General features: G+C 49.9%; 5 protein-coding genes across 5 annotated transcripts; 4 read left to right on the plus strand and 1 right to left on the minus strand.

The window, feature by feature from the left end:
- Positions 1-693: 693 nt before the first annotated feature.
- Positions 694-2,946, plus strand: BDR25DRAFT_313248 (uncharacterized protein; the record flags this gene model as incomplete). Its single annotated transcript, XM_033691365.1, has 1 exon — positions 694-2,946. One exon carries the CDS (start codon positions 694-696, stop codon positions 2,944-2,946), a length of 2,253 nt encoding a protein of 750 aa, XP_033548883.1.
- A 325-nt stretch (positions 2,947-3,271) lies between these two features.
- Positions 3,272-5,198, minus strand: BDR25DRAFT_17757 (uncharacterized protein). Its single transcript, XM_033684181.1, has 4 exons — positions 5,075-5,198; positions 4,495-5,009; positions 4,265-4,396; positions 3,272-4,205 (listed from the first exon to the last, which is right to left on the minus strand). Exons 1-4 carry the CDS (start codon positions 5,136-5,138, stop codon positions 3,393-3,395), a joined length of 1,524 nt encoding a protein of 507 aa, XP_033548884.1. The 5' UTR covers positions 5,139-5,198; the 3' UTR covers positions 3,272-3,392.
- Positions 5,199-12,311: 7,113 nt separating this feature from the next.
- Positions 12,312-13,721, plus strand: BDR25DRAFT_302847 (uncharacterized protein). The gene is made up of 2 exons (XM_033689890.1): positions 12,312-13,267; positions 13,337-13,721. The coding sequence occupies exons 1-2, from the start codon at positions 12,321-12,323 to the stop codon at positions 13,434-13,436; spliced, it is 1,047 nt and encodes a 348-aa protein (XP_033548885.1). The 5' UTR covers positions 12,312-12,320; the 3' UTR covers positions 13,437-13,721.
- A 278-nt stretch (positions 13,722-13,999) lies between these two features.
- Positions 14,000-14,697, plus strand: BDR25DRAFT_221955 (PSF1 domain protein; the record flags this gene model as incomplete). The annotated part of the gene is made up of 2 exons (XM_033685049.1): positions 14,000-14,553; positions 14,604-14,697. The coding sequence occupies 2 exons, from the start codon at positions 14,000-14,002 to the stop codon at positions 14,695-14,697; spliced, it is 648 nt and encodes a 215-aa protein (XP_033548886.1).
- Positions 14,698-15,637: 940 nt separating this feature from the next.
- Positions 15,638-19,494, plus strand: BDR25DRAFT_17803 (sulfate transporter family protein-like protein). Its single transcript, XM_033684185.1, has 5 exons — positions 15,638-16,075; positions 16,131-17,513; positions 17,566-17,765; positions 17,814-19,339; positions 19,402-19,494. The coding sequence occupies exons 1-5, from the start codon at positions 15,817-15,819 to the stop codon at positions 19,424-19,426; spliced, it is 3,393 nt and encodes a 1,130-aa protein (XP_033548887.1). The 5' UTR covers positions 15,638-15,816; the 3' UTR covers positions 19,427-19,494.
- The last annotated feature ends 2,145 nt before the right edge of the window (positions 19,495-21,639 follow it).

Raw genomic sequence — 21,639 nt, forward strand, 5'->3', positions numbered from 1 at the left:
GATGGCCTAAGTATTCTCGAGCGCGCCGAAGATATCGAGAATAGGGAACAGAGCGAGCGATTTGTCTCTTTACTTGAGGAAATGATCGAATTTAGAAAGGCTCAGGATTTGGAAGCGAATAAGGATGATATTGTGGAGGTAGATGAGGTGGTTGATATGGATAAACTCCTCTAAATACGTCCAGGGTCAACATGCTGGTGTTAGGGAATGGTTTGGGGTGTTATGGATGCTTGCCAGCTTTCTCCGTGCATCATGAGGATCTTGAAGTCTACTTAAGGTAAGCGTGTTGCTGGTGATAGGTGTTTATATGGGTTTGGGTATTGTGTTTTGTATTTTGTGACATGAATTAATATCTTTTTGGGACCTGCCTTTTGATTGTTTTCTTATTGTTATTTTACTATACCTCGCAGACAACGGATACAAGCATCACTCGGTATCTCTATGGTTTTAGTCATATATGCTCAGGCCTTGTGCGCCTTCCCGCCCTTCCCCTTTTCGCCTACTACTTTTAGGAGTTTTCGAAAGCACTACTCTGGACTTTCCTGATATGCGGCATGACCTGAGACTGCTCAGATTACCCGCTGACAATTGTCTTTCGACTTTACGTCTTCATTTGCTCTCTATATTCTTTTATCCGCTGCAGCATTTACCAACTTTTCCCCCGATTAACATTCGCTCATCCCCATCGTCAAGATGCCACCGAAATGTCCTCCCAACTCATACCGATCTCAAATCGATGAGCCCCAAAGTTCTGCTCTGCGGCGAAGTGCTGCTCCAGATCAAGCAGAGCCAATATCACCCCACAGCTATCCCTACCACACATTTGACCAACCTTCAACATTAGCTACCTCGGCATCCCAGCGAGAGCTTGAAGCATCCCGAGAACGTAGACTCGAAATGTACCGGCAACGGAAGTCTAGCCGCCAAACCTCTCAACCAGTCAATCCAATATCTCAGCAGGAGAGTGTTGGCATTGGTGAGATCGCGAAAGATGATGAAACGTGCATCTCTTTAAGATGCTACACCCCTCGGCCCGGAGAAGATGGTTACGGTTGGTCAGAAACTGGATTTTGGTTCCGAGAGTATCATCGACAGGACTGCTACTGTGAGCTGTGTCACCCTCGGCGCCAAAAGGCAGCGTTAAGGTCAAAACGGAAGGCATCTACACACCCCCTACCGAATATCTTATCAAACTCACCTTTGGGATATATCAAACATATGCGGAAGCGCCGCGGCGGAGAACGTACTCTCACAGGGTCTTTGCCAAATCTTCCATCACCACCACCTTGGGATTCCTTGTATCAGCCTTTGGCTCGTTCACAAGTGAGCCTTCCAAGTAACGTCCAGACACCTCAAGAACAGACCCTGCATCCAGGGGCTCTGGACTCAGACTCTGAACAGATATTCTCAGGCCTTTATCTGTCCTTCACAAGAAGCTCCCCAATACCATCACCGGGGCTCCAGAGTGATTCTGAGCCGCCATCTATCGGCGACAGACGACAGCCTTCTCAAGAACACATTGAAGGCCTGACGCATAGGGGAAAGGCAAGACTACGGGGAGGCGGGGATGCAGATACTGGATCAGGAAGCTGGCGAGTGAATAGACCCAGGGATCGGCAAGCAAATAGCATCGGGAGCCAAGTAGCAAATGGGATCGGGGATCAAGGCCATGAAGTAAACGGAAGCGAGAAGGAGGAAGCCCCCAGCGCTAGAGAACTACTTGAGATGATAGACGATAGACGGGAGCAATGCCACGGGAACTTGAAGGCCGAGCGTCGACAAAACCCTACCTTGCAGTACATGGCGATGGAGCAAATGACCCGCGGTACGATATTAGAGCCTCACGGAAATAAAGACTTGCCTCCTAATCAGGGGCAACAGAGACGACGGGGAGACGAGATAATTTATCACTTGAGCTCAAATCCTCCCCTTATCGCGAATAGACTTCTCTTAGAAGGAAATCTTGGATCAGACCAATACGATTTTGCTCCAACAAACGGACACTCGCCAGAAGCTTCTGCGAATTTGATCCCTTATTCTAATCCTCTCAAAAGTAGATACTTTCCAGGAGCGCCGTCTTGTGAAAACGCATCTCCCCCTCACGCAAGTGGAGCAATGCCTGTTGATCGAGCGCAACGAACCCAGCCTTGTCCAGGACCATATTCTCGTGGGAGCCCATACGATGTACTTTCGCACAACTTGCAAGCCCGCTATAGCTTGAGACTACCTAAGCTAGGGGAACCAATCGGTAGGAGTCCATTTGCTCGTGACGCATATGAAGCCTTGTCATATACCCCAGCTTTTTTAACCCGGCGCCATCTTCGCGGTGAAGAGAGACGAGAAGTGGTCTTCAAGGTTCTACAAGAAAAACGAGACTATTTTAATTCCTGGATTGGAGGAGAACAGCGAGAGCTGGAAAGTCGCTCCAGAAGCAGTTTTAACAACAGCAATGCTCCCGTGAGCGCCTCCACAAGCAGAGAAAGCGCGGTGAATGGAACTCGAGACGCGACAACTTTACCCCCCCACTCAAGCGACAACACTTCCGAAAGCCCAACGTCGGGATCCAAAGACCAAATGGGTTTATTCCGTCGCTATTTCGGGCCTAGCCGTAGTGAGGATGTGAATTTAAGTCACGAAACTAAGGAGGATGAAGAAATCGCACCCAATCAACCACTTGGAGTGTTAAACAGACATGTGGCAAGTAGAAGCTCCTCGCCTGACAGAAATGCGAGTGGGTGGGCTCGGCATAACGCTTTTTCGCGTATGGTTCCTCCAGGAGGAAGGCTGCGGGAGGCTGAGAGATCCACGTCCGCCCCGTCTCTTGGATTGTCGACCCGGAGTTTGATAAATGTAACCGTTTCTCCTAGAAGAAATTCAACTCGAAGAGCTCAGTGTACCGCTACCATGAATAGCTATCCGCAAGGAGATGGGCCCACCGGAGGCTGAGACAAATGGAGTGGCTTCCCCTAGCAACAAATTCACGTTTGAGAGTCGATTTCTAAATAGCTTGTCGTAAGGCAACCCTGAGGGTGTTTGGTGTTGGTGGTTTAGGATCAGGGGTCATTGTGGAGATGCTTGTCAGGAGAAAAGGGGGTATTATATGACGAGGTTGGGAGACGAGTTTAGGTTTTCGCTGCATACAGAAATGCAGAAGCGCAGTGGAGATTAGACTGAGCAGGTTAACAGATTAAGAAGGGGGGGAGGTGTTGATATAAATTTTGAACCTTCGGGACTGGTTAGCCAGTAAAAATGAATCAATGGTCAGAAACGACTCAAACATGAACAGAAAACCCAGGGCTCATATAGCAAATCAGACTAGGAAGTAACAATGCGAGAACACTCCCATGAATTTGCCCACTCAAGCCATCAATTCCGTACTCAACCATCCTCCCTTAAAATGGATCCGGACCAGGCATCTTCAACCCAAATACCTTCGGTAAATAATAATTCGAAAACCATACATTCCTCCCAATCGCATACCCTCTCGTCACATCACTACTATCCAGCATCCCCCTTATCCAATCTCGATATCTCTCTTCCTTCTCCAGCACTGGCCATGCCATACCGAGTGGAAACAGAAAGAAGAGAGACGACGATCTGTGGGATTGTGGCGACTCCATCTGGTATTCGAAACACCGGCATATTTCAATCGCGATGTCGCGAAGGGAGAGTACGGCGGCAGGAGGCTGGAGGGGGGACGGAGAAGAGGATGCGGGGAGGGGAAAGAGTGTTGAGGCTGTTAATGCAGTTGTGAGAATGGTGCTGGTCGGGACTGTGGGGTCGTGCGGTGAGAGGCGGAAGAGTAAACTCAGGAGCCACATGTGCACAGCGTTATATAAGAGGATCTCGGCGGCTTGTGTGTGTGTTTGGAAATGGAGTTTCTTGGGTACGACGCGAGGTATTGAAGAGGGTGATGGAGGTGTGGTTTCCCAGGCTGCGGAAGGGTTGAAAACGTCCCATTCGTAACGCCAGACGTAGAGCGTATAGAGGCGGGATTTTATATGGTGGAGGAGGGAGGAAATACCGCCAGCATCAGGACATTCTTGGAGTTTGCTGTCCGAGGCTAGGAAACCAGGTATGTGGACTAGAATATCAACAAGGTGGTTTTGCTGGCTCTTTGTAGAAGGATCGAGAGCCCATGGTATTGATTTCCAGGGCTCTTGGTCAAGGAAAAGAGGTTGACGAGCAATCAGGAATGTTGTTACCTAGGTTATCACCAGCATTAGATATTAGAGTAAGATTGTTTAGAGGGTGGAGAAATTACTAGCGTTGCTCGCGCAGATTCAAAAGCGCTTCGAAGAGGTTCTTTCTGGAATTTTTCCGGTCCGCAAACATGCAGCATCATGAGCAGACCTTTGACATGCGCTATGCAAGCCGTTTTATCTTCCTCATATGACTAGCTCCCCCCACAAATCAGTACCCAAGTTTCCATGAAGGATTTATGGAAAAAAAAAAAAAAAGGGGGGGGGGGGGGGGAGGGGAAATCGTGCTTACCGCATGCATCAGCAATACCATTACCGGAATAATCAAGTACTCTAACCCCGGGTTTGAAGGGTTTGCTAACTTGGGTCGGAGTAGCGTCAGCACCTTTCCATACTGCATCGACCCTTTCAATTGGAGCTGTTCTTGATGATGAGAGACTCCAAAGAAGGTCTGCGAAAGCGCGTTGATGGATTGCCGAGTCATAGCATCGATTCTGCCTTCCGCACCGAGGTCCAGCCACCCGCTGCCGTATGTTCTCCACACGAAGTTAGAGAACATGTACGAGACGCAGACATCGGATTGGAAGGCAACAAGACTGAGTTCGGGGGCCACTACGACAGTGCGTATTCTCGGCACGATTTTAATTGACGTCTTACGGTCGTATTGCTTCGCGGGTGTCGTAGTCGTTGATGACCGAGATTCTCGAAACGGCGCCGTTGAGGTGTTGATAAAGTGCAAGCCGGTATCATACCCGGCACAGATATACCCGCTCTTCTCACATCTTTTACACGTTGGCTTGGCCTCATCTACACCACAACTTGTCAGTAATACATCTACTTCTAAAAAAATTACGAGAAGAGGCGTCAAATACCGCACTTTATTCTCCGCCTCCGGCACGTAATGCATCCTTTCGACTTCCCAGGCACGCCAACCATGGCATGAGGTTGATGCACCTCTCAAGATTTTTCTTCTTTGGGAATAGTGCGCGTGCGCGTAGCAGGCATGATGCAGAAGGAAGACACACGGGCGCTGGAGGATTGATCGAGGAAATCACGTGCGGTGAGATTTATCCTTGGAGTGAGACGTTTTCGGGTAGATCTATTGGCTAACTGGATTGGGTTTACCGGCGACAAGGTGTTGAACCTCAGATACGGAACGCCTTTTGAATACCTAAGCGATCACGACTACCACCTTAGCCCCATTAGCTGCGCCCCGTTGGCTGAGGTTGTACCGATCAATATATTTTCTATTCACGGCCCACCATCTACCTGCTTCATCCGTTCAACTATTCCACCATCCTGGCTAGAATGTGCATAGACTCGATCAGGGTAAGTTCGTCAATCCTCCAAGCTACTAGGTCTTAGGAAAGGAGGGTCAAAATTCAACTTACGTCCTAAGCCTGGAACCTTTCAGAAACGGGGTGTATCCTTGCACTTGGTCTTAGTTGTGCGGCATTATCATGGACTCATTGAATAAGAGTAAGATTTTGGAAGCACTCACCCAACCAAGCTGGGAGGTTCCCATCGCTCAGGACGAAACTCTTCAGCATCTTCTCCCCAGATATCTTTCTGGCGCTCCAGAGCCATTACACTAAATGGTCACGATTCTACCCAATTTCACCAGAAATTGGAGATTTCCCGTCTGTGCTTCCACCCACTGCTAATATTGTATCTTGGTATGCCTCTCGGGAGTTGTTTGTAAGGACAGGGGGTAAACGCAATGCTGATGTATCCGTGTCAGCTTCATGGGCCTTCACACAAAACAAGAAGCCAGCTAAAAGACAAGTTTCTCCATCATGATGCCGATTTGTGAGAGCTTAAAAAACTTGGTAGGATTCGAGTTGATCAAAGGTAAGGAGACGGCTTTGCTTTGCTTTGCTTTGCTTTGCTTGTGGGAAATGCACTAACCTTGTAGCGCTTACGGCACCTAGACAACCATTCATACCCGACACGTCAGTATAAGTCCATGAAGCTTCCTTAACCTTCACTTGTCTCAGTGGGAACGACTACAGAAACGCCATATTATTGAATTCTACCGTGGGATCCGAGACAAGCGAGTATATGGTTCCAAAAGACTTTTTCAAATTCGTCAACGTGGCCACCTTCTTGAGTAGTAAACCTCTCCGTTCAAGCACGAACAGAGCTCAAGCGATTCGTTTTTCTCGATGCCGGTGCTAATGTAATGTTGGTCTTGAATACTTTCCTACTGCTGAGCTTACAGTACGCGCACGTCTGCTCATGTGCTATCCGGTAGTTGCGGAAATATTCTACCTTTCCCCTCATCTGAAAGTTGGTGCAAAGACCGTCCGCTGGGGAAGGACCACTTTTTGGATAATGTTGAACCAGAATATACAGCTCTGATTCAAAGGTGGATTCGTTGGCTTTGGTGCTAAAATTGTACAGAATGTCAACTGTTTGGTGACTATCATGTGGTAGCTCCTCGTTTTTCGAGAAACCCTCCCTTTAAGCCAGTGTAATACGCCATCGATGTGTCAGTCCCTTTCGTGAAGTTTTAGTAAGTGCCCCGAAAATCCATCCAAGATTGACCGGTCTTTCTATAACTCTATAATTAGCAAACAAAGCATTTTCTTGCGTAAAATATAAATTAATAGAAAATAGCAAAAAGTCTTAGCTATTTATTTAGTCAGTTCTAGCTCTAAGGCGTCGCTAAAGATAAGCTTAGCGTTAGCTAGAGAAACCCTCTTTGAAGGCACAGGTCTTAAGGATGTCATCAGCCTAGTCCTAATACAGGATATCTTAACATAAGCAACTCTTATAATGCCTACATCATATCAGATGTTGAATATACCCAGACCATCAAGGAGGAGAATGTTCTACAGGTCGCAACAGGCGTACCATCATTCTTCCCAGGTGGTTACGTTGATGGCCATAACGAAAGACATCCTGCGGATGTAATCATAGACGTCCTTCGTTCAGCACTTCCCTACCACTAGAAACAAAGAACGTAACCTCCAAGACTGCTGGGGAAAGATCCAGCTCCATATTTAGGCATTAGAGTTTTTTGATTTCCCAATTGCTTTACATTCCTTAGCCCGCATTCTCTAGTTGTTAATGGTCGTACGATTTCACCAATAGGCAAACATGTGCTCGTTCTAGTTAGACATATATTTCATTATAGAGCACTCACGCTAGCCACCTTGTAAAATAAAAGCGCAAGCGGACTACAGAATCGGACCCCTTGACCTGTACTAGACCAAATATATTTACTTGTGTTGCCCCTCCTCGTCTGCCCAATCTGATTTCATCATGCACGTTTAGAATTTCGTGCAGCAAACTATCTATATAGACGTCTGCCACTCCGGACACAAGAAACACACCACCTCCGGCCGCGTCCCAATACTTTGGCCTGGGGGTGACCTGCAAGTTATGGCGGTTATTCAGGGCTAGGGTTGGGTCATTGACACGATTCTTTTTTGCTGGAAACGGTATCAGTCCTGCGGAATTCGATACTACAAAATCACTTGGCTTACTATTCTATGAAAGGAATTATGGGCCTCCTGTGGCAGGAGGGGAACGGAAGAAGATGCTGATGCAAAGTGAAAGTCAAGTTGTGAGGATGCTGTACACCACGCACCAGCCAATAGTAATTAATTCATCTCTAAGAAACCCCCAGTATCCTCCAACTACGTGGATAGATGAAGTGTAGATGGTGAGGCGTGGGTAGATGAAAGTGGGCTTGCGAAGAGGTGGTTAGTTGGGTTAAGGAGATGGCTCTGGCGGTCAATCCCACAAAAAGAGAGCTAGAGCGGCAGCTTCGAGAATTGTGAGCCATACCTGCGGTCGCGAGATTGTCGGACTCAGTGCCAGTTATCCCATTGTCAGAAGAGCTATATTGGTTTACACAAGATCCGGTGCTTGATTTAGTTGTTCGCTTGGGTGACAGTGACATAGCCATCTGATTCTGACATGAACGTGCTGCTACGAGCAACATTGGCCAACAACCAAAAAAGAGCTAAGGCATCGCTCCTGAAAGTTCACAGTCAAGGCTTGGTCGAGATCTTTCATCGCTCGAACGCACATACGTATCCGTGCAATGTGCCGTTCAAGACAGTAAGCGGTGGACGCCTTGGAGGATTTAACACTTTCAAAGTATTTGGGACATTACTGGGAGTAGTTTTGAGAGCTCCCGAAACCATGACTAGTTTGCTGTAGAGATAAGGAAAGTCTGGGGCGGTTTTAAGGCTTTCCTAATTTACTTTAGAGAATGAAGAGGTATCCAATGCAGCTAGAGACCAAATATTACGTTGCTGAAGAGGTGTCACAATGCTAAAGGTGTTCATGTACACCCCTGAGGTCAATTGCTTGGACTCGGGCATCAAAATCGGTAACCTTACCAACATCCACGTGCCGTGGCTTGCAGTCTCAATCAACTACCAAAAAGGGAGAATGGTGAACCCTGACTCCAGCTCATCAGGGTTAGAAATCTATCTTGGAACCTGTATGCCTGCATCCATCAACGTCGAGATCTTCCCTATCAGCCTACATCTGCGACTAAATCTGCATCTGCGTTCGAAATCTAAGTTTCTCTCGCCCAAAGGCGTGTCCGACAATCTCTAACCTCGCCTCCAAACGGGAATTATCCTATTTCGACCGTTATCCCGATCCCGAAAAGCGTACCGACCGCGTATCTGCCTCGCCCGTCCGTAGCTTGATTCAGTCATGCCTAAAGTTCAGAAGGGCAATAGCAAGCGAGCACCCTTGTCTCTGTCCAACTAGATTAGGGAAACAATCAGATCATTTGACGGGCGGCGCTAGGACATGAATATTGACGTGGAAGTTGTAGGCGTGGATGACACTTGAGCGGAGAGACCTAGCGGTTTAACTTGCGGCGCTTGAAACGAGTAAATTAAGGATATGAACGAGATTTCCGTGCCATGCATTGGTACCGTGGTTCGATCGATGCTGAGAAGGCTCGTGAGGTGGGGACGCTAGGCAGAAGTTCCCATGCACAGGGACGTATCGCTAAGGTGCAACTTCAGCGTCTGTGGACGGAATGAGAATATCGCTGATTGGGTGGAAGGAGAGGTTGGCGCAGTAGAGCAGTGACTGAGGCAGCATCTGAGGCAACAGTACCTGGGTACTGTCTCAACATCCGTTAGGATCAGCGTGTGCTGTGCACATGCTTAACGTACGAGGCCCAGATTTCCCGACCCAGGGGCCCCTCTTCCAGCAAGCTCTCCCTCACCGGCCGCTAAAGCCTTTGGACACCGCCATGCTATGCTTCAAACTCACAACCAGAGCTTCACCGCGACCTGCGTGTTCCTTCGTAGCCGAGAAGCAAGGAATAATATACGGTTGGTGTTTGCCTTTGGCTTGTGGGTTTATGATATCACGCCTCTGCACTCTTCCCCACGAAACCAAGACAGCCCCTGACTCAAAACATATGCAAGCAATGCACCCTTCCTGGCCTCTCGCTTGCCCACCACAATAATTTGTTGTGGCCCCGACACGGCTTGGTTACACAACATCCAAACAGTGTTTGGTTGTCAGCCAAGTTCGTGGATAGCGTGCATTCCTTCCACAAGGCCCTAACAGGGAGAACCCCGGATGCAGATTGAAATGATCGGCCGGAAGCAACCGAGCTCTGGCTGCATGCGACGGAGCAGGGCCAGTGTACTAATGGCCGCGGGGTTGTGAGATGCTGTTCTTCGATGTGGTAGTCTACCGACGCGGACATACCGAGAGGCCAGGACGCTATTGGCGGACTACCAATGAATAAAGGTTTACAGGAAATTCGGTGTTGAGGCGAGAATCAAGTTCGTACGCATAAAGGCGGTGGATTGAGATGGAAATCAGACCGACGGGAGGAGAAGCGCATCCAGATGGTCGGGTATGTTGACTGCCTCCTGTGCGTCACATTCACCGACTGCAAGTTGGTAACCGTTGTCGCACACTATTGCGGTGGAGGCCTGGAGGGTCTCTTCACACCGAGTGCGCTTAAGCAAGTCTTCTACAATGAACTCTCGGAAAGCTGTTACTTTTGGGTTTTTAGGCGAAGTTCGTCACGATCTTGCACAGGGTACTGACCAGACTCCGTTGCGGCTGTCCGCTATAAGATAAGCGCTTGGACCACATTATTCACAACCACCATCCATGATCAGCAAAACAAGCTGCGTTCGACTGGTCCGAATCAATTTTGGGGCTTGAGACAGTGGCCATGCTGGTTACCCGCGGCTGGGATTGGCGCGAGAAATGCGGGCCTCGAATTTCGTGTAACATTACGCCCTCTGCGGGCTTGCCCTTCAACGGTCACTTGTTGGGTGAACGTCCGCAGAAGGTGGGCTGATGGAGGTAATTTACACTGCATCAGAACTTAATCCGGTATGGGCGTGACAGCGATGAGATCGTGGCGCTATCCGGTCATGGCGTTAGAGAGTGATGGCCGTTTTCGACCACCAAAGCTCTAACAACGAGTGATACTTTGGACATGGGAACGGCGGTCAGTCCAACAGCAGTATAGGCTCTGATCTCGTTCGCACACTTTCTCGCCGTCTAGAGTGTTTCATTTCCAAAAGCAGTGCCCGTATACATATGTGGCATGCTCTGGAGCTCATCACGGATCCGGTATTCTTTGTCCGTCTTCAGCGACGAGGTGGTCTGCAGTCTATGTGAGCAGTCAACCTCGAGAGCTATTAGTTGTTATAAATACCAATTAGAGACTCAAATTACCAGACAAAGAAGTGCTGCTGGCCAATTTGACTCCTCACGTTTGCCTAAGCGGCCCTTTTCCGACAAAGAACGCGCCGGACCACCCAATCGAAGATACACCACGGTCCGTCTGCGTTGAGCGCCTGTGCCTACATCACGTTCGAATTGATTGCCCTAGAGTTAGAGAAGTCGCCGGTGAGAAGCGGGTATCTGCAACAGGTTCGTCCCTGAGCTCTTTGAGATCTATCATGCATCATCGCGGCGGGAGCAAACCCCGTGTATACAGCAGTTCAGTATTCTTACTACTGACACCCACGCGCAGGTACAACCGTCTGAATCGGAAAACGTCTGCTCTAAAGGGCCTTCTAGAAGTGCGAGAGAAGGTCATTTCCCGCATTCTTACAGCATTCGGTGTTCTGCACATACCGTCTTCCGTCCCACAGAACTACTCGCCACAGCTCGACAGGAGGTCAGTCTCGGTCGCGGGTTGCTGCAGTTGCTCCTCGTGGATAGATCATCCAGGCCAGGGTTCGTTTCGTAGTGAGCTGGTGAAGATTCAGGTTCAGATCGAATTCTCAACCAAAACAATTTTGCGCCGTAAACCCGACAGCCTGCGACAACATCTTGCCTTCGTACGTAGTAGCATTTCGCCGCCATGAAGAGTGAGGCCCTTTTTCAGCAACACCCCCCAACGCCCCCCAGTACCAGTACAGAGCTGCAGTCCGGACTTTTTCAGGTTGCGCAGTACAATGCAGAGCAGAGTTATCCATATGATGAGCCTCATCGCCACAGTTCAGCCTATGGCTCTCCAAGGCCCATAATACATGAGGGGCGACTTCAGTACGCCGCTCAGCCTACCCAGCTTTCGCAAGGTGAAGGAGGCCATTACACAGATCATCATTGTCAAAGTTTTGGACTGGGAACCCAATATGTAAGTCGTCCTTCCACAGTTCGAGGAGAAAAGACATGCCGACAGCACCTTAGAAGGGATATGATCGGGGCCCGAAATACTACCCCCAAGAAGGACAGTACCCTGAGCTACTAGTAAGTCGGTTCTCTGAAGTTGGGAAGGAAGAGGGCATAAGGTCTGACGCCAAATAGCATGATCCGAGTATGTTCTCAGGTTCGCCTCCCACCCCAGCATCTGCTACGGAGAACGAATATGCCAGCAGGCGAACACGAAGCGGTCGTGCTATTGCATACTCCAAGTCGCCTAGCGTTAATGACAAACTGAAACCAAAGCTGACATCTAAGCCCAAGAAAGCGAAGGCGGGGAAAAGTGACAAACCAAAGACCCCGAAGTTGACTGCGCCATTGAGCGTCTTGACAAAGGACATGGCTTCTGTCCCGGTTCGTAACATGGAGGAGTGGGTGAACCGATCTGTCGAAGTGCGGCACAAGGAGGTTGAAAAAAGAAACGGATACGTCACTAGACCCATGAACTCTTTTATGCTGTACCGATCTGCATACGCTGAAAGAACGAAGCAGTGGTGCTTGCAGAATAACCACCAAATAGTGTCATCGGTCTCCGGTGAAAGCTGGCCTTTGGAGCCGCCCGAAATTCGCGAACTGTACAACGAGTACGCCAAGATTGAAAGGATGAATCACCAGCATGCACATCCAACGTACAAATTCTCTCCGAGCAAGACTGCCCCTATAACACGGAAGCGGAAAGGGGAATGTTCTGATAACGAAGAACCCAGCGATCTCGACGACAGAGAATGGGGACCAGGAAATCGCAAATCTAAAGTGAGAGTGTCGCCTCGACCGGAGAGAGACCTCTCATATGCCCCAGACGGGATGGGTCCAGAGTTCTTCGATCAATTTGATCCGAACGGAAATGGCATAAACAAATCGATTTGGGACATGTCAAACGAGGGAAGACTAATGCCCATGCCTGTGGCCCAAAGTGACCTATACAGTCAATATTACCAAACGCCTGTTCATCCAAGCATGGCCATGGCGCCAGGGGTTATGGAACATCTTAGAATGCGGAGAATCGATACTACCGACACATCAATGCATTTTGCGTCCGGCCATGCTCTATTAGGTTTGCCCGGAGGTTATGCTGCCGATGGAATGGAGCAATTTCACTCCTCGACTGATACACATCTTGGGGAGCCACAAGTTGATCCAATGCTTTTGGCCTTTGATGGGGGACACTACTGCCATGATGTCGACTCAGCAATGGCGCAACACCTGCATCCCGAATTTCGCAATGGACATATCGGCATGATGGAAAGGGAGCTCAACCAGGACAGCGTTCACAGTCTTCTCGGTGGAGGCCCGAACCAAGATGATTTCCACTCTGAGCCATGGCATCCGGATCCGACAATGGCGCCAATGGAGCAAGGGTCAGAATTTGAGAAGTGGATGGATGATGACCGTGATGCAGGCTAGGAACGAGGGAAGTGAGCACGGGGTGTTTACCGACCTGGAGGCGGATAGATTGCAGGCAAACTTACGCTTGTGAGGCCAGCAGGCCTTATGGTTGTATCATATGTACAGAGTGAAGCAGATGCTCTCTCGTCTCGTGATAACAAGGCGTTGGCGGTGTATTGGTAAAGGGAAATACCCACGTCCTGCCGTGAGTTTGGAGGCAGTTTGACAAGCTTTTCTTTCCTTATTTTGCGCGAGAAACCGCTTTCTCAAGTATACAGTCTCTTTATTAAAGTGGAAGAACATGCCGCAAACACCGCGAACCCCTGGTGGAAAGACTCATCCGTTCCTATCAGATCCGAAGCGTGGATGAGCAATCCCATTGCTTCGCTCTAGAATGTGGTGGTTTGTTAAGGAACATGCTAAATATATTCACAGCAGAATGAAGCCCAACACTGACAAGCAGATGGTGCATCCGAAGAAGACGATGGGGAACATCACGAGTGACAATTGAAGAGCGACTGCGATAAGAAGCGAGGAAAGCACGGGCCACAACCCATTCAATTTCGGGCTAGCTCGCTTCAGTCACAATCCGTGATGTGGTTGTCGACGCGATCCCGGCACGCGGCTACCCACCAACACCTTCTGCATTCTCGACGGTTCCAACAGCGACACATAGATAATTTCTTTCGCTTCTTTCTAGTTTTAAAGGCGTTGTTTTATTACAGGAATCTCCTGGGTTTGCAATCATGTATGGCGAGATAGGAAACAAGCTGGTCCAACATGCCAAACGTACCCAGTCGCTTGCCCACCTCCCGCCATATCAGACGGAAATGGTCCGCGCCGTCACACGAGAGGTCAGGGACCTTGATAAGGATGTCGCCGCCATTCTTGAGCCCTTTGCTGGGTCTTTCGACCCCTCAACCGAACCTGCTACCGCCTGCGCGCTCCTGGTGAACCACCTGTGCATGAGGCGGAACAAACGGTGTCTGTTAGCGTATCATCGAGTCCGATCCGACAAGCTGGAAGAGATGTGCTGGAGCGGCATCGATGTACTCGAGAGGCAGCAACAGAATCCCAACAGAACTGGGGGTGAGGGAAGTAACACTATGGGGGTCGATGGCAACTCAAGTAGCTTGAGTCCCGAGGAGGAAGAATACGTCCGGCAGTACAGTGACCTGCTTGCGGCATACAAAGGGCAGTGGACCGACATTGACCTCACTGGTAGCCTCGACCCACCAAAGGACCTATTCATTGACGTCCGGGTGCTCAAAGATGCGGGGGAGATCCAAACAGAATACGGGTGAGTATGCTATTGTGCCCCAAAGCAATGGTGGAGGCTAAGTGTAACAGGGCAATCACCTTGACCAAGAATAGCCAGTTCTATGTCCGACAAGGCGATGTAGAACGACTCATCGCGCAAGGGTATCTTCAGCGACTGAGCTGATATCATCTTCTACTACACTCGTTGTGTTGGGAATTTGCGTGGGGGTTTTGAGGTCCGAGGATCGCAGGGATCAGATCACGCGAATGCGAAAATCTGATGCCACAGTGCAGAACGGCATCGGTTGTTTCAATTCGATATTGACTACATCTTACGACCAGAAAAGGCATTCCCGCTCAAAGTGCGGAGAAGGGGACCGACGCGCTCGGCGGGAGGCTGTTGGGGAGGGATTTTAACTGGGTGGCTGGCTCCAAGTGAGGAGCCGAGAAGAAAGTGGAGTGAAAATGCAAGAAGGTCTTGTCGGCGGCAGCGGCTTCGGGTGATGCACCCACACCTCGTCTTCTCAGGAATGTTTCTAAAGTGCAATGCCGTTGGGGAGGGAGCGCAGAAGAGAGATGTTGGTTCAGAAGGAGTTTGAGGCGCTAGAAGCAGCAATATCTGCGCCGAAGAACGCTTGCAGAGTGCCACACTCTCGCCTGCCCTGCGGTGCCACCTCTCATCGCACGAACCACGCGTGGACGTTCTCCGGTGGTGATTTGCTGGGGAGCCTTGGCGGCGCTGTCGCTCATGCTCTCAACGGCGGGCTGGGGTTTGCAGGGGATGTGGGACCGTGCGTGCTCACATGTTGTGGGCAATTTGGTGCAACATTGGTCGTCATTGGGAGCCAGTGTGGTGTGATGGCTCTCAATTTCGGGTACTTATCATCCAACTTCGAGGTCGTCAAGGCCGTGAATGCAGTACGTGGTGAATGTCCTGTGTGGTGAAGTCGATTGGGCGTTGGGGAGGCGCTTGAAGGGCTGAAATGCGGCGCCTTGGCAAATTGGCCAGGCCATGACGTTGCGGGCCGGCTGAAAGTGGTCGAGAAAGCTTCAGCAAAGTTTTCAGGCCATGTCTTCACTACTACAAGGTATCATGCCGGATCCAGTGGCTGCTGCATCCATATCTAGCCCAGGTCCGTCGCCACTAGACACCAATTGGTCCAAGTCGATCTGATCAACCAGACCCGCCATAACAGAATTTCACGGTTCTTCAACCAGAGCAACCCGCTCCTTCGCATTGCTATAGTGGACATGCCCCCGAACATTTATTAGGGCTTCCATTATCTCGTAGTAGGTTATCAGGATGACGTCGTGCCTGTTAAGGCGCCAGGGAGACTCGAATTCGGTCGAGCAGCAGCTTCCCTTCACTGGCGATACTGTGAGCGACCTCGACTTCTCCAGAGAGCAGCAGACCAACCAGTCCGATGCTGGGTCGAACATCGTCCCCAGATCACGTCCAATAAGAGCCCCGTCTTCCACATCGGCATCGATACTGTCTGGGTCGTATACGCAGAGGACTCCCGCACGGTCATTCGCGCATCATGCTTCTCATGCCGCCATAGGTAGAGCTTTTATATCCACGCCTAATGCAACCTCAGCAACTAATGCGCCTCACAGACAACCTGCAATACTCATCCCATGGTGTGCGTGAGAGGACCCAGGAGCTCGCCTCCTACGCACTGGACTTGGACGCTTTCCAGAGCCGCCCTCGGAGACCCAGCTACCCGGAATCGGACACGGTATCAACTCGGCGAGCAGGCTTCTTCTCGCAGGACACTGATGTCGGCGAGGGGAGGGTATCGTCTGAATCATTCAGGACTGAAGTCATTGGGGGGGACGATGGGGTGGAATCGCCAGAGACGGTGGTTGATGAATCTCGGCAAGGCGGCAGGAACTTCTTCAGCCCAACGCCGTACACAGAAGTTGATCCCCAAAGTCAGGGAGGAGGAAGTTCTGGAGCAGTTCAGGGAATATCGGTCCGCACAGGCCTCCCCAACGTTGTAGTCCAAGATACCGAAGCAACCCCACTTCTACCCAAGCCCAGGCTATCTCGGACGGATGCTCCAGCACAGTACAAGTCAATAAAGCCTGCTTCTTCAGACCACTCAAGCACGGCGAGCTTCAGGATACGGGTTGGGGAGCACTTCACCGCCAGTCGAGAGCATCTAGTTGGGGCCGGACGCTCGGTGCTGAATCCGAAGAACTACACCAAAGACGCAGCTATCTCAGGAGCTATCACAAGCTTACAGACGCTCTCAGCCGTCTTTCTAGGGTTGCTTCTGAATGTCCTGGATGCGCTCTCCTACGGATATATCCTTTTCCCCCTGGGATCCCCGGTTTTCAGCTCGACTGGTCCAGATGGCATCTCTATCTTCTTCGTTAGCTGCATTGTATCACAACTCTGCTACTCCCTGGGACTATCCGTTTTCAAAGGCGGCGTTGGATCTGAAATGATTGAAGTGGTGCCTTTCTTCCACAAGATGGCCTACTCAATTATGAAACGCATGAAGGGCCAAAGCGACGAGGCAATCATTGCTACAGTCATAGTATCTTACTGCCTGAGCTCGATTGTAACTGGCCTAATCTTCCTCACTCTCGGGGGGTTTAAATTGGGCAGTTTGGTTAGCTTCTTTCCTCGGCACATCTTGATTGGATGTATTGGAGGTGTCGGATTCTTCCTTGTGGTGACCGGTATTGAGGTTTCTGCGCGTCTTGAAGGTAACTTAAACTATGACTTCAACACGCTGCACAAGCTCTTCTCCCATGACACGGTCTATCTCTGGTTGCTTCCACTTGTCCTTGCGGTCATCGTCTTGGTTATGCGACGGCTGATAAAGAGCCCATTTGTTCTGCCCATTTTCTTCATTATTGCATTCGCCATCTTTTACCTCATCATCAAAGGCATCCTCGGACTTGACTTGGAGACCGTTCGTAATTCCGGTTGGATCTTCGAGATGCCGGAAGCAGGCGTGCCGTTCTACAGATTCTATTCTTATTTTAGTAAGTGGACCACCCGCAGATTCTTCCTCGACCGAGGTCTGACGATATTTAGAATTTGGCAGCATTGACGGGGGGGCACTAATTAGTACTATTCCGACTATGTTTGCGTTGTCGTTCTTTGGTATTATCCACGTCCCAATCAATGTCCCAGCTCTCGGTGCGGCTGTAAAAGAAGACAATGTCAATGTCAATCGGGAACTCATCGCTCATGGTATATCGAATACGCTGTCTGGACTAGTCGGGAGCATTCAAGTAAGTATCCTTAATTGTGACTAGAGCTTGAGCTGATATGTATAACAGAACTATCTCGTCTACGCAAACAGCATTCTCTTCATTGAGAATGGTGGCGACAGCCGCGCAGCGGGCGTTTTGCTCGCTGTTGCGACCACTGCCGTGTGGATGTCTGGTCCAGCCATGATAGGATTTATTCCTATTTGTCTAGTCGGCGCCTTAATCTTTCTGCTTGGCATTGAATTACTGGAGGAGGCCGTATGGGATACCTTCGGTAAATGCCACAAGCTAGAATACCTTACCATCATCGCCATCGTCCTCATCATGGGCGTCTACGATTTCGTCGTCGGCATCTTCGCAGGCATCGTCCTTGCTTGCCTCAGCTACGTTGTCCAGAGCTCTCGCACGCCAGCTATCCGCGCCTCATATAGCGGAGATGTCGCTGAATCAACAGTGCGTCGCCCGCGCGCCGACCGCCGCTATCTCAGCCGCGTCCGCGGTCAAATGCGCGTCATCAAGCTCAGCGGCTTTCTCTTCTTCGGGACCATTGTCTCGGTAGAGGAGTATATGCGGTCCTTGATCGAAGAAGATAACTTCCAGAAGCAGCCTGTAAGTTTCATTATCGTGGACTTCTCGCACGTCACAGATGCGGATTTTTCCAGCTCCGAGGGGTTTCAGCGCATCAACCGCATACTTAGCCGCAAGCACGTTAAGATGATTGTTTCCGGTATTTCGTTTGCGAGTAAAGTAGGCCAAGCGCTCCAGAATGTCGGGCTCCTTGACGCAGAGAAAGCTGGCGATGAGTGCCCCCCGCCAAGTGTCTTTGAAGACCTCAACACGGCCCTCGAGGCCTGTGAGAACGAACTTCTGGAAGCTTTCTACAAGCACTGTAGCTCTTCTACCAATCGACGACAGAGAACTCCACCGATATCCATCACGCCAGAGGGCCTCGCGCAGCATACTCCTAACTCTCCAGGCTTTCGGAACTCAACAACTTCCGGCTCGCTGATTTCCTCCCTTCGCACTAACCCTCTCGATCCAGAATGGCAGTCTCCACGCCGCGGAGCCCAACTCCTAGCCGCAGCAACCACGATGCGCGAACAAGGCGCTGAACCCAACTCCGCCGAAGCCGACACACCCTCCGCACCCTTCCCCTCAAAATGGAAGAGCTTCGCGCAACCCATCAAAATTCTGCTCCAAACCTTCGAAGACGTGTCCGCCAAAAATGAAGACTTCTGGCAAATCGCCGCGCCATACTTCCAGCGCAAAGAGTACCCGGCCGGCACCGTGCTCTACACGCGTGGCGACGAACCCGACGGCTTTTACATTCTCGAGAAGGGCCGATTTCGCGCAGAGTATGAGCTCGATCAAGGGCATTTTTATGAGGTTATTTTGCCTGGGACGACGTGTGGCGAGTTGCCTTTTTTCTCGCAGACGGATCGGACCGGGACGGTGGTGGCGGAGAATGATTCTACGGCGTGGTTGCTTACAAGGGAGAAGTATAATGAGTTGGAGGAGAGGAATAGGGATGTGGCGAGTGAGTTGTTGAAGGTGGGGCTGAAGTTGACGAAGGAGAGGATGGATGCTATTACTTCGTATGTCCTTCTGTCCTATCCGCTTGATGGGAGTGGGAATATTTTAAGCTGACTGAGCGTAGATATGTGCTTGTTACCGCGTCGTAGGATGAATGGATATAATACGCGCTTGTCAACAACCACAAGACGGACGAACAAGTGGAGGAAGAGATGTAAAAGGCGTACAAGGTGATGTGTTAGGTCTATGGTATGGTGAGTACCTTGTATTATATGAATGCTTTGCCTATGAGATTGTGACGCGACTATATTTTGGATCTTGTAAGTACGGCTTCATGTGCGAAAGGGTTGGATGGTGTGCGTGGGATTTTGCTTTGAGATTCGTGGGATTGAGGTACAGGATGGGTAATTGTGCAGCTTTGGAAATGTGGTCACCATTAGCATGTGTGTAAATTCCGATCCGCTGAATTTTCTGGAATGATTCGACTGGTGGGTTGCTAGAAACCTGCGCTCTGAAATGAGGATAATAAGGATGTGTCGTGGACGTGCCCGTGCCCGTGCCGGATAGCTGATCGAGATTGATGAACTTAAGGGTATTGGCTTCGATCGATCTGGGTTCTTATCACTATCCTGTCTCCTTAATTATCTGTGGTTATCGTGACGACGTGCCCATGGATTTCCGAAAGCGGATATCCTGGAGTTCGCGCAGGGATAAGCCTAACGGAAAAGTATTTGCCTGTCCTCGTCGAGGACGTTGAAACATGTCAAAAACGCCGTGAGGCCTGACGTGGAAGGAATATCCTTGGATTTTTGGGGGTTGGAATGGAAAAAGCAAAAGCCAAATTGTCTAGATTAGGTGCATATAGCGGGTTAGCAGGTTGGATTTGCTGGCAAGGTATTGGGGGCTGAGAGGAGAGTTGAAGCAGACGGTTGTGGATTTGAACTTGGTGCAATATGAATCTATTTCATAAATGAGAGATGAAAGGAAATGAAATATAGTTTTACTTATTGGAGTTGCGTATGTTGTGGGATTTAGCTTTAGCATTTGATAATATAGACTAACTGGTGCTCACATAGTCAAGTACTGAGTCGAGCGCCGAGAATTGTGTTGTAGAATGCATGTGAGAAAGAGAGTTGTCGCGTCCTTCGGAGCCAATTACAATTCTTCTTAGAGCGGCTGTGAGTGCGGCCAACGATGAAGCGACAGATTTGCCGAATTTCTTCCTCTCTTCTGCCAATTAGAGTTGCCCTCGAAGTCAAGTTCCAAGAGAAGAAAAAGCATTTCCGTACGACTTGAACACTAGTTCGGGCAGCATGTGATATCCTCGATATCCTAGCCGGAAGCAGAAACCATAGGTTCCCATTTCTGTTACCCCAGTTTTTAGTGGATTTGTGTGCATATCCGAGAATTTACAAAGTTAGCATGAAAAGCGCCATGATCAATGCTCCTCGCTATTGTTTCCACATTGTGGATCTGGATCCTGAACGTCGAAATGTTGCTGATCGATAGAGGCGTTGAATAGTTTTGCTGACAGGGAACTAGATGCAGTCGGGCTGTGGGTCGTGTGGCTTGCTAACGACAAATTGCAACGGCTCGGCACGAGGTTTGCTGGGTTCAAGGGATTCCCAAGGACTAATTTCCTCAGCCTTCATTTTCACGGTGTGTCTCGGAGGTGATCGATTGACGGAACTTGTGCGATGCAATGGAGCCGCAGCTTGTGAGAGGTAGATTGGTGCGGCTGCGTTTGAAGACATGGATTTTATGAAAGCAGGACCATGAGATTAATGAAACAAAGTTAAGCGTGCGTAATTCTCCAGGCGGTTCGACATGCAAAGCATAATTTCAAACACAAGACCGTTCGCGCCGTCCGTGCAGGATGCTTGGTCAATTTTGCGGCGGTGAGAACGTGCAGGGGATTGGCTGGCGGGACTAGGGGGATCTTCAACGGATGTTATCGCGCTTGTGCAAACGGTGTGCAAAACTGACCGCGAGTAAATTGGAGGGAGAGTGAGGGCTGGTTTTATGTGTGTTGGGCGATTGTCGGGTCTGTGGACTTGTTGATGCGTGGGGGAAGATAGGATGCATGGGCGAATAGACTGTGATACGTAGCAGTGTTTTTGCTGAGAGGATGAAGCAGGATGGCCCACGGTTTTGGAATTTTTGCGTTGGACAGAACGCTTCAAGGACCCCTTTTCACGTGAGAAGAGTTAGGTGGCCTGTCTTGGGCAGCAGCCGACAAGAGCCGTGAGCATTGAGCACGCGTCTCTGGCGGCCAACTTGATCTCAGATCAGCCGGCGAACTCGGCATGATGGGGCAGTCGATTTTTCCAATTTGCATCAATAAGAATCAAAGCCCACACCT

The sequence above is a fragment of the Lindgomyces ingoldianus genome, assembly GCF_010093535.1.
Source record: "Lindgomyces ingoldianus strain ATCC 200398 unplaced genomic scaffold BDR25scaffold_12, whole genome shotgun sequence".
NCBI lineage: Eukaryota > Fungi > Ascomycota > Dothideomycetes > Pleosporales > Lindgomycetaceae > Lindgomyces > Lindgomyces ingoldianus.

What these genes read in the sequence shown, in the direction of transcription:
- BDR25DRAFT_17757 (XM_033684181.1), bottom strand. Translation starts at nt 5,138, where the DNA reads ATGGTTGGCGTGCCTGGGAAGTCGAAAGGATGCATTACGTGCCGGAGG. An exon ending in GAGGCGGAGAATAAAGTGCG is followed by an intron (nt 5,010 to 5,074) that starts GTATTTGACGCC and finishes GTTGTGGTGTAG; the next exon opens with ATGAGGCCAAGCCAACGTGT. An exon ending in AATCTGCGCGAGCAACGCTA is followed by an intron (nt 4,206 to 4,264) that starts GTAATTTCTCCA and finishes GTGATAACCTAG; the next exon opens with GTAACAACATTCCTGATTGC.
- BDR25DRAFT_302847 (XM_033689890.1), top strand. Translation starts at nt 12,321, where the DNA reads ATGCTGTACCGATCTGCATACGCTGAAAGAACGAAGCAGTGGTGCTTG. An exon ending in GATGATGACCGTGATGCAGG is followed by an intron (nt 13,268 to 13,336) that starts CTAGGAACGAGG and finishes AGGCAAACTTAC; the next exon opens with GCTTGTGAGGCCAGCAGGCC.
- BDR25DRAFT_17803 (XM_033684185.1), top strand. Translation starts at nt 15,817, where the DNA reads ATGACGTCGTGCCTGTTAAGGCGCCAGGGAGACTCGAATTCGGTCGAG. An exon ending in TGCTTCTCATGCCGCCATAG is followed by an intron (nt 16,076 to 16,130) that starts GTAGAGCTTTTA and finishes TGCGCCTCACAG; the next exon opens with ACAACCTGCAATACTCATCC. An exon ending in GACTAGTCGGGAGCATTCAA is followed by an intron (nt 17,766 to 17,813) that starts GTAAGTATCCTT and finishes TATGTATAACAG; the next exon opens with AACTATCTCGTCTACGCAAA.